This window comes from Orycteropus afer, unplaced genomic scaffold, assembly GCF_000298275.1.
Source record: "Orycteropus afer afer isolate SDZICR_OR568_19922 unplaced genomic scaffold, OryAfe1.0 scaffold00048, whole genome shotgun sequence".
In the NCBI taxonomy this organism is placed as follows: domain Eukaryota; kingdom Metazoa; phylum Chordata; class Mammalia; order Tubulidentata; family Orycteropodidae; genus Orycteropus; species Orycteropus afer.
In genome coordinates, this window is record NW_006921635.1 from 3,297,656 (window position 1) to 3,309,371 (window position 11,716).

The following is an 11,716-nucleotide window of genomic DNA, read 5'->3' on the forward strand; positions in this document are numbered from 1 at the left end:
TAATTGGTTTCCCTTTTCTTTGTTGAAGAGGGTCTGTGCAATCCTTCTGCCTAGTCCGCCATCTTGCCCCGCCTCTTGAATTACTTTTTATATATGGTGGGATCAGAAGTTCCTGATTTTCTCTTTTCTCTATGAAGACTCAATTGTGCCAGCACCACTGGTTGAAAAGACTATCCTTTCTCCATTGACTTGCCTTTGTACTTTTGTCAAAAATCAATTGGCCATGTATGTGTCAGTCTACTTCTGAACTCTTTATTCTTGTTTTTTTTTTTCAGCCTGTCCACTCATCTATCCACCCATAGATCAATGTTTGCCTTCACTGACAACACGGTACTCTACATTCAAAAGGGTTCATCTTTGTTGTCTGTACCTTCCATGTGCCTTTCTATGTCTTCCTCTTCCTCAGTGCCACTGTGTTGCTCACTCACTTTTGGTACATTGCCCTCCTCTTCACCCAAATCAATACTTGTCTCTACCTATCTAGCAGTGTTCGCTCCCCTCCCCTCCCACCTGGTAACCAACAAAGAAACTTTCCTTCCATATATAAACCTTTCCTTGACTTTTTACAACAACGAACTAACACAATATTTGTCCTTCTATGATTGACTTATTTCACTCAGCATAATGTCCTCCAAGTTATAATATCCATGTTATTTGGTGTTTTGAAGATTCTACATTCTTCTTCTTTTTTTTTTTTTTTTATTTTTTGCAGTGTTCCCTTCTCTCTCTTGCCATCCCTGGTAAAGAAGTTTCTTTCCATATATAAACCTTTCCTTGACTTTTTACAATAATGAACTAAGACAATATTTGTCCTTCTGTGATTGACTTATTTCACTCAGCATAATGTCCTCCAAGTTCATCCACACTATGCGGTGTTTTGTAGAGTCTACATTATTCTTCACTGTTCCATAATATTCCATTGTGTGTATATACCATAGTTTGATTATCCATTCTTCTGTTGATAGGCACTTAGGTTGTTTCCATCACTTTGCTGTTGTAAATAGTGCCGTGATGAACATGGGTGTGCATATCTCTGTTCTTGTTCTGGCTCTCACTTCTTTAGGATACACCTAGTAATGGAATGGCTGGGTCAGGTGGTATTTTTAATTCCAATTTTTCAAGGAACTGCCACTTTCCACAGTGGTTGTATCACTGTACAGTCCCACCAACAGTGTATGAGAGTTCCAATCTTTCCACACCCTCGCCAGCATTTGTTATTTTCTGTCTTGTTGAACTTTGCTATTAGTGTTGGGGCAAGATGGTGTCTCGATGCTGTTTTGATTTGCATCTCTCTGATGGCTGATTGTGAACATTACTTCATGTGTTTGTTGGCCATCTGAATATCTTCTTTGGTGAAGTGTCTATTCATGTCTTCTGCTCATTTTAAAATTGGATTGTCTTTTTGTTGTTGAGGTATTGGAGTTTTCTATAAGTTTTAGAGATGTCCCTTGTCAGAGATGTTATTGCTGAATATTTTTTCCCACTCTGTAGGTTCTTTGTTCTGATCCATTGAACTAGCTGTCTATCTTGATACAAGACTTCACTGTATTGACTACTGTGGCTTTACTAGAAGTCTTAAAGTCAGGTTATGTATGTCTTACAACTTTGTTCTTTTTGAAAGTTGTTAGGGTTATTTTAGATTTTTTGCATTTCTATATGAAATTTATAATAAGCTTGTCTTTTTCCACCACAAATCCTGCTTGAATTTTGATTGGGATTGCACTAAATTAATTCGGGAAGAATTAACTTCTTAATACAGTAACTCTTCTGATCAATATACACAATTTATTTAGGTTTCTTTAACATCTCTCAGAAATATTTTATAGATTTCAGTGCTCAATCCTACACATATTTGGTCAAATATATTCCCAAATATTTCTCATATTTTAATGCTGTTGTAAATGGTATTTTCAAAAATTTCAGTTTCTGATTATTTGTTGCTAGTATATAGAAAAAGAATTGGTTGACATTCAACCATTTCAGGAAGTAGTATATGATCAAGAACCCACAATATTGAAGGGAGAAGTCCAAGCTGCACTGAAGAAATTGGCAAAACATGAGGCTCCAGGAATTGACATTTATCTGCTGAGATGTTTCAACAAACGGATGCCCTGCTGGAGGCACTCACTGGGCTATGCCAAGCAATTTGGAAGACAGCTACTTGGCCAACTGACTGGAAGGGATCCATATTTGTGTACATTACAAAGAAAGGTGATCCAAGAGAGTGCAGAAATTATTGAACAATATCATTGATATCTCACAGAAGTAAAGTTTTGTTGAAGAGAACTCAAAATGCTTGCATCAGTACATAGACAGGGAACTGCTAGAAATTCAAGCCAGATTCAGAAGAGGATACGGAACAAGGGACATCATTGCTGAGGTCAGATGGATCTTGGCTGAAAGCAGAGAAGATGCTTACCTGTATTTTACTGACTATGCAAAGATACCTGACTGTGTGGATCATAACAAATTATGGATAACATTGAGAATAATGGGAATTCCAGAACACTTACTTGTGCTCATGAGGAACCTGCACATGGACCAACAGGCAGTCATTCAAACGGAGCAAGGGAATATGGACTGCCAGAACAAACACGTGTCTTGGAGGAAGTACAGTCGGGATGCACCTTAGAAGCAAGAACGGCCAGATTTCATCTCTTGTGCTTTAGTCGTGGTGTCAGAAGGGACCTGTCCCTGGAGAAGGAAATCATGTTGGGTAAAGTAGGGGCTCACGGAAAAAGGGGAAGGTCCTCAAAGAGATGGACTGACACAGTGGCTGTGACGATGGACTCAAGTATGGCAATAATACTTGAGGCATGGTGCAAGACCACAGTGCTTCATCTTGTTGTCCACTGGGTTGGTATGAACTGCTACTGACACAACAACACCTAGAAACAACAGTATATAGAAACGTAATTATTTTAGTCCTGCCTTCGGAGCTTTACCCCTGGCATATGCTGCCCTTTTGCTCTTGTATGGTTGCTTGCTCTAAGGGGCGCATACATCCCTAGCGTGACTGCTCACGTTACAGTCCTGTCTGTTGTATGGCTGAGAGTTGAGCCATGAGAACGAGGTTTGACGCGTGTTAAGACCATAGTCTTGGGGGTTCCACCAGTATCTATTAGACCAGCAGATCTGGTCGTTTTTATTATTTTTAGTTTCGTTCCACATTTTTCTCCCACTCTATCTGGGATCTCCTATTGTGACCCTTTTCAGAGCCGTCAGCAGTGGTAGCTGGGCACCGTCTAGTTCTCGGGCCCTCAGGGTCGTGGAGGCCCAAGTTCATATGGTCCATTAGTTTTTTCGATTAATGAAGCACTATTTTAATATATTGAGATTGTATCCTGAAACATGGCAAAACTTTTTTTTTTTTTTAATTCCATAGGATTTTCTATGTGGACAATCATGTGTCCTGCAAATAAAATCAGATTCAACTAATGTTTGCTAACCACCCATGATGGGCCAGGAGATTTAGTGGGAAACAAGACAGACATGATCTCTGCCCTCAAGGACCTTACATGCCAGTGGGGAATATTGATATTTAATAAAATATCAGATAGTGAAAAGTGCTTGGAGACCAGACTAGATGAGTTGGAGAGTGATGGTACTTCAGGACAGATACTTCCAAACATACTGTCATGGGATGAGAGAAAAAGTGGTCTTCAAAAAGGAAAAACCATCATCATCATCATCATATAGACCGGGCAGGTCACCTAAGATAAAGGTTGAAGACTTCACTAAATTAGGCAAAAGAGTCACTGAGAATTTTGCTAGGGGAATTTGAACAAATTGCTGGGGCAGAAGCCATACTGTGGTGGCTTGGAGGTGAGGAAAACATGAGTGTAGCCACTCTGTCAAGAACCTTGGATACGAAAAGAAGAGACCAGCAGTAGATGGAGGGAGACTTGGGATTAAGGATGGAAGGAGATTCCTGGCTGGGTCTCCTGTGCATCTGGGGTTCAACGGGCTAACCTCATCTCTGAGATCCTAACTCAGAGTCAGCTGCTGGCTTGACATCTAATAGGTGCCCAGTGGGCATCTTGAGCCTAACACGCTCCGAATAGGACCATTCCTTCCCCATCCAGATTTCTCTTCTCTAACTGCACAACATCCACTCAGTTGCTGCATCAGTTAAGTCACCCTTCACTGATTTCTTTGATTCTTCTCCCACGTCCAGTCCATTGGCGAGTTCTGCAGACTCCAGCTCATCCACTTTCACCTGGGTCCAAGCCACCATCATCCCTTCTCCCTTGAACAGCTGCGAGAACCTCTTGCTTCCAGCATGGATTCCCACACTGCACCCTGCACTCAGCAGGCCTTCTCTATCTCATTTTTTGAAGTACACCGGATCCCGTGCTTCTCTGCCTTAAGTCCTCCTGTGGGGTCTGACCACACTGGAATAAAACGCACGCTTGTTGCCATGGCTACAGGGCTCCCCACTATCTGGCCTCTGCCTACCTGGCGGCCCTCTCACTTCACCCCAGCCGCCATGACCAGCTCCTTGCTCCTTGGACACACCAAGGTCATCTTGCCTGAGGATTTTGGCACAAGAGTCCTCTCTCTTTGGAACAATTTCTTCCCAGACCTTCCCATGGCCAAGTCCTCCTCATCTTTCAGGTCTCAGATTAAATGTCACCTCAGAGAGACATTTCCTAATCACCTGACCTAACAGATCTCACCTGTCACTTTCTACCCATCACCTTGTGTAATTTATTTTTAATGTATCAACTTCTTACCATTGCCTGATACTTTCTTGGCCTCTTGGCCACTGAAACGTCAGCTTCATGAGTTCAAGGATCTTATCTTATTGATACATTGACACTCCTGAGATCCTAGAACAGTGCCAGATCTTACCATTCAAAAAATAAATATGGAGCTCTGGTAGCATAGTGGCTAAGACACTTGCCTGCTAACCAGATGGCTAGCGGTTCAAACCCACCAGCCACTCCTCGGAAGGAAAGTTGGGCAATCCTACTTCCATAGTGATACTGCCTCGGAAACCCAAGGAGGGGTCGCTATGAGTTGGTTTGACTCGACGGCACATAACAACAACAACTATGTTATCAGTGATAACAAACTGATTCAACTTTTAAATTAACAAATTAATCTATGGGTCAACAGATGGGCAGACAGGCTGAATGATCAGGTATGTTTAGGCAAAAGGGAATATACCCGTGGCCATATATAAGGTTGGCAGATGATATTTCTACATACATACGTGTATGTGCTGTAAGAATGTCCATAGAACTAGAACTAACCAGGGACGAAGTGATGGTAACTTCTTAGGCACAGTCAACCACCCTGATGGAGTGAGTTGTCTGACCTGTGGGCTCAGGACCATGGTCGCAGGGGACATCAAGCTCAATTGGCACAACATACTACACAAAAACACTGTTTTACATCCTACTTTGGTGAGTAGCGACTGGGGTCTTAAAAGCTTGCCAAGTGACCATCTAGATGCAACAAGGGTCTCTCCTCATCCAGAGCAAAGAAGGAAGAAAACCAAAGACACATGGAAACAATTAGTCCTGGGGACTAGCAGACCACGCAAACCTCAGCCTATACGACCATGAGAGCAGAATAGATGGTGCCCAGCTACCACTGTCAACCACTTGGAAAGGAATCAATGCAGGAGATCCTGGAGAGAGCAGGAGAACAATGCGGAACAAAATTCAAAATCATAAAAAAAGACCAGGTTTGCTGGTCTGATAGAGCTCTGTGAGACCCCCAAGACTATGGCCCCTAATTACCCTTCAGGTCTGGAATTGAACTCATTCCCTTGGCTTCCAGCCAAACAACAGGCAGGCATACAGGGGTGAACATTTACATCAGGCAGATACACTCCTTAGAATGATCAGTCACGGGAGAACAGAAGGGCAGTGTTCGCACAGGGAGAGGGCTCATGGGGCAGGAGTGCAGAGGACAGGAGGACACAGGGAAGAGGTAACCATGGGAGGAAGTGGGACGAGAGCTGTTCCATTGTGGGGACTGCAGTCAATGTCATTAGACAGAACGTGGATGAACTGCTGTGTGGAAAATGAATTTTCTCAGCAAACTCTCACCCAAATCACAATAAAATAAAATAAAATGAATATGGGATTTCAACAAAGAGTTCTGAGGATGCGTTCCAAGTCCCAGGGTTGCAAAGACGCAGCTGCGTGTCCACTGCTGAACAAGATCAAGATCAAGTTGCAAGTCCGCTGGTGAACAAGACTAAGAGGGACGGGGATGAAACTTTGACTCATCCCAGTCACAGTGGTTATGGGGCCATCCCCGCACCTTCGTACTTCAGAAATCTCCAAAGATAATACACTTTGTGAACCCCACGCCAGCTTCACGCCTATGCACACTCACCGCGACCCTCCCCAGAAATTCCCTGTGGGTCACTGGCCCTCAACTCCTGTAAGTCAGCTGTTCCCTTGCGGTTGCGCCTGTCAACCTTGGGTCTTAGAATTTCTCCTGGTCGTATCAACGAGCTCTTTCCAAGAAGAAATGGCAAAGATGTGTATGTCTTCCTCTGTGTGTACTGAGTCAGGCAGCTGCCTACCTTGAGGGTAACCTCAGCACTTCCTTCCCCCAGCACTGCTTTCACCTAACCTTGGTGGGTACAATCTTGAAAGTGCTTTCTGGAGAAAAGCTGAGTAATGGTTTTGCCATGGGCGGGACACTGGTGGTTCTTCCTTCCCACGACAGGCCCTTTATATGTCCCCGACGACCGAGGTGAGCGTGTGGTTCTTGTTGCAAAGCTGTTGCCGAAGCCAGCCTTGCTCTTGCTCACCATGGTCTCGCACACAGGTACTAGTGTGCCCTGTGCACATGCTTTCTTGGGCATAGTCTTGTCTGGACAGATAGAGAGGAAGACGGGGGAGGGGCCTGGTCCAGCGGTCAACGTGACTGCCCCTGGGGTGGCTGGGGTGTTGGATCTGGGTTACTCACGGCATCCTTCTCTTTCTCCAGGACACTTTCTTCTGCTCTGCTGCATGGGGACCATGCTGTCTTTCTACACGTCACTCACCCATCAGACGCAACCAGAGCATCCAAAGATACTGATGGAATTACAAGGCGCAGCTAAGATGACTTGGCAGAACTACGTAAGTGGCCCACAGGCTTCTTCTGCCAATCATTTTCTCCACATGGTCTCGGTTGCTCCCAGAAGAGGCCTGCTCCTTCTAGAGCTACAGATAGGGCTGTGCACAGCCAGGAGACAGAGAAAAGTAGGCGGGCTGGGATGGCGTTTTTATGAGGGTAAGGATGTGTACTGACGAGGGGTCAGAGGCAGCGATTAGCCCAGACAGCCGCAAACAAAGCCGTTTCTCACAGACGACAGGGCAGACTTTAGTAGGCTTGGCAACCCCACCACAGCTGGTTCTCAGTAATATCAACATGAGCTTTGCAGCCTGAAGCCCATCCTCTGGCTGCCTGATGGCAAAGTTGCCTGCCAACGTAAGCTGTGAGAGACGGCCCGGCCAACACAGGACTTACAAATCCTCACGAGGGTCACCGGGAGTGCCTCTTAACCACAGAGAACGACAGTTGGCAAACTCGGCTTTTGTTTGTGTGCAGCTTACTTGTTTAGGCAGCACCCAGTCTGCTCTGGCAGAGGCTTTGCTGAGCCCACCCCCTGATATACAGGGTGAGGCTGTGTAAGCGGTAAATGAATGCTCTTTTACGTTCTCAGCTGAGATTAACCACAGAAATAGCTTTTGGTGAACAAATAAGTGTCAAAAACCGGGAGCAATCCGTGAAGCTGGCATTACCCTTCCCTTCCCCTGGCTTTTGGCTTTTAGTTACTCAAGGTGGCAAGACATTTGAGGCTGACTGGGGGCTCTAAGCAATTCAGTCAAAACCCAAGGCTAGGGGTCCCGAGGGAGGAGGGCAGGGAGCAGGCCTGAGGACTTGGAATGGCTGGAAAGGCTCTTCCTGCGCCCTGGAGGCCTCTCAGACAACCACAAAGCCCCACTCCACAAATGGGACGCGTGGTGGTAGGGCAGGCTCACACAGGGCAGGAAGCGTCCTGAGCCGTGGAGCTCCTGAGAGCGGATTCCAGAAGGCTGGGGGGCCTTGGCAGGCCGGGCAGAGGCGGCAGGGCAGAGCAGCCGCTGCAGGCACTGGCTTCGGACTCACGGGCCGGCCCCGGGTGCAATCCTGGTGGCAGCTCGCAGGGTTGGTGGGCCGACGAGGAGACGGCAAGGGTGGCACTTAGCACAGGCTGGCCGTGGATGACAGACGCCAGCGCTGTCAGCTGTGGGGGCCTGAGCCACTGCGAACCCAGGGCTCACTCCCTTCTCCCCTCGCCCCACAGCAGGAGAAAGGGCTGCCGGAACGCAAGAACTACACGTTGCCTTGTTTGATCTCCGAGTGCTCATTCCCCAGAATCAACAGCTCGGCCATCCTGGCCTACTTCCAGGAGATCCAACGGGTGACCGTGAACAATCACACTATCCAAGAGATCATACAACAGCTGAAGAAACTCATGCCACAGGGTGCACCTCGGCTAAATGTTACCGTGCCTGAAGACCACTTTGAACAAAAGTGCTTCACCTCAGCTATTTTACAGCAGTTTTCAAACTGCATGGATCGAATCCATAATGCCAAGTGTTCTACAGTGGCCAAAAGAAACGTGCAGAGCCTTAATAAACTGTCGGTTCGGCGCAAGAACGCTGGTCCGTTACTAGCGGAATCCGGCCAGGGGCCAGTCCGGGGAGGACTGGGATCGTAAATTATTACTTCGAATGATGTCACTTACAATGTCGGTGTTTCTAGGTGCTTCTTCTGCAGACTTGGCCCTTGCTCGGGGTCATTTTGCCCTGCAAGGGCCAGAGGTGGTGGCTGTGCTTATTTATTGATATTTATTGTGCTAGGAGTTTTCGTGCTCCTTGGAAGAGCCCTCAGAAGCTATTTAATAAATTATGTTGACTTTTTCTCACGAGCTCTTCTGGATTTTGTGAGGGGCTGCAGTGAGCAGCTGGCAGGCCAGGCTGGGTGGGGTGTGGCTGAGGGAAGGTGGGGTCTTCCTTCACCGCCCTCTCCCCACCGCACAAGCTCCACAGCAAATGATAACAACACTAGCAGCCACAGCCACTTATGTGGAACCTTCACTTTGTGCCTGGGCCTGCAAATACCATTATTCTCCCTCTTGGACAGGCAGGAAAACTGAGGCACAAAAGCCACCTGCCCAAGGCCACACTATTAAGTGGCAGAACCAGATTGCCACTTGCTTTTCATCACTTGACCCAACCTTTGTCCTGCTTGTCGTTGGGAGACCACCCTCCCTGGGCAGGGACTGGGTCTTTTGTTGTCATGTGCTTTCGAGTCAATTGTGACTCCTAGAGACCCTATAGGACAGGGAAGAGCGGCCACATAGGGCTTCCCAAGGCTGTCATCTTTATCGGAGCAGGTCACCAGGTCCTTCCTCCTGTGGAGCGGCTGGTGGGTTCACACTGTTAACTTCTCAGTTAGCAGCCGAACGCCTAACCAGTGTGCCACCAGAGCTCCTTCAACTGGGTCTCAGAGGCCCTTAATGCCCTCCCTGGCACAGAGCATCCATTCACGTGTCCACTGCGTGACTCCCAGGATCCCCAACTGTCTGCCCTGTAAAGGTCTCTTCCATCATTTGACCACTGACTTCTCTGTACCGAGGGCCAAAGATTTTATCATGCAAGGAACCTTGAGTCCAAAGTTAAAGTGTCCCTAGAGCTCATCTGTCAGGAGCTCTGGTAGCATAGTGCCTAAGACGTTTGACTGCTAACCAGAAGGCTGGCGGTTCAAACCCATCAGCCACTCCTGGGAAGGAAGGTTGGGCAATCTACTTCCATAGTGATACTGCCTCGGCAACCCAAGGAGGGGTCGCTGTGAGCTGGCACCTAACAACAACAACAGAGCTCGTCTAGGCTAATGGCTCTCAGAGTGGGGTCCCTGGACCAGCAGCGTCAGCATTACCTGGGAATGTGTTCCAAAAAAACCAAACCAGCCATTACTGTCAAATTGATTCGACTCATGGCAACCCCTCCTTGGGTTTCCAAGGAGGTATCTCTACGGAAGTAGATTGCCCAACCTTCCTTCCCAAGAGTGGCTGGTGGGTTTGAACTGCCAGCCTTCTGGTTAGCAGTCAAACGCCTTAGGCATTACTCTACCAGAGCTCCAATATAGGTATATACCTTAGAGAAAGACATACAAACTCTTAATGTGTCAAGACATACAAACTTGTGGCTCCCAGCCCTGAGACCTACTGAATCAGAGCCTCTGGTGGTGCAGCCCAAAATCTGTGTCTACCAAGCCCAAGACCAGGAATCCAGAATCCACCAGATTCCTGGGGAAACCGAAGCCCAGAGAGAGTACGTGATTTGCACAAGTTCACCCACTGTGTGTGTGCATGTTTATATGTACTTTGGTCTTGGGTTTCTCCTCATACCTACTCTTTTGGGTATTTCCACTCTGGTCCCACACCCAGCTTTTTTTTTTTTTTTCTTTCTAGCACATATAAAGTAGCTTTTATTATTTACTGAAAGAAGCATACAATATACAACAAGACACATTCCATGGTGAATAGTCCCCCTGGCTCAAGAAGTGTCTGAGTGGAGATGATGACTCTTCCACACACACCCCAAATGTGTCATGGGTTGTTCTGGCTACCTAGTGCCGCTCTGACAAGAATATACCACAAATGGGCTTTAAGTCCAAGTTCAAAGTGCCACGCTCTAGGGGCTGGGTGAAAGCCCCTCGACTTTGGGCTTCAGCTCTGCCTCTTGCTCCTGGCCCACTGAAGCTGGAGGCTTTTCTTCACTCAGGCAGCTACTGGCTGCTGAGGCCAACAAGCCCAAGATCGACAAATAAAATGGCACAGTCCCGAAGTTACCAAGCACAGGCAGGCCATTAATGGTCCATTGTAAGTCCCCAGCTTGGCAGAGCATGGTAGGCTGCTGAACAATGACACGACTACATGCAGGGTCCAAGCGTGCCATAGACTCGAGACTATCCCCAAGGCTTCTCCTTATATACAGGAAACAGACCACATGCCAAAGGCAGCTAGCTACTCAGCTGCTTATGGTAGATCCCACCATGGAGTTGACTGCCAGTCTCATCATGAGGAATAACTACCACCAGCTGCCCAGCCACTCAACCAGGCCCAGCCAAGTTGATGCACAAACTGAACAACGATCACATGGGTGAAGGACTTAAATGAGACAGTTATGTGACAGGCTGGTCCCCTAACACTTCCTTCTGGAAGCCATTCCAGCGGACATCAAGAACTCTTCCATGCATTCCCTTCCCCTGGTATTGTGGCCGAGGGACATATGGTAACACCTGACTGCCTCTCTCAGGCCGGGCAAAGCCAGGTTTGGGTTATAAGGTTAATGGTACACATGTCACACCAGCACCAGAGCTGAGGGCTTGTGAGGCACCCCACTTGGCTATAGTTATACTCCACAGCTCACCTGGCAAGCCCCACGTGTGTGGGGGTTGAGGCCTCATCCAACACCTTCTCCTCCTGAGACTTGTTGCCAGGAGGGAATTAGGTGCTTCCAATTCATTTACATAGGCATTTGACTACTAACCAGAGGCTGGCGGTTCAAGCCCACCAGCCACTCTTCAGAAGGAAGATTGGGCAATCTACTTCCATAGTGTTATCGTCTCGGAAACCCAAGGAGGGGCCACTATGAGTCAGATCCGACTTGATGGCAGTGAGTTTTTTTTTTTTTTTTTTTAAATATGGCCT

General features: G+C 47.2%; 2 protein-coding genes across 2 annotated transcripts in view; one reads left to right on the forward strand and one right to left on the reverse strand.

Annotated features, from left to right (window-relative positions):
• LRRC43 (leucine rich repeat containing 43) overlaps nt 1-6,781 on the reverse strand; it is a 73,188-nt gene extending 66,407 nt beyond the window's left edge. The window contains exon 1 of the mRNA XM_007938252.1: nt 6,689-6,781. Within this exon, the coding sequence (XP_007936443.1) occupies nt 6,689-6,781 (93 nt within the window). The remainder of the gene's footprint in view (nt 1-6,688) is intronic.
• IL31 (interleukin 31) lies at nt 6,780-8,719 on the forward strand. The gene is made up of 3 exons (XM_007938253.1): nt 6,780-6,795; nt 6,958-7,091; nt 8,303-8,719. Exons 1-3 carry the CDS (start codon nt 6,780-6,782, stop codon nt 8,717-8,719), a joined length of 567 nt encoding a protein of 188 aa, XP_007936444.1.
• The last annotated feature ends 2,997 nt before the right edge of the window (nt 8,720-11,716 follow it).

Coding starts and splice junctions, on each gene's coding strand:
- IL31 (XM_007938253.1), top strand. Junction 7,092..8,302: donor AGATGACTTGGCAGAACTAC/GTAAGTGGCCCA, acceptor CTCGCCCCACAG/CAGGAGAAAGGGCTGCCGGA.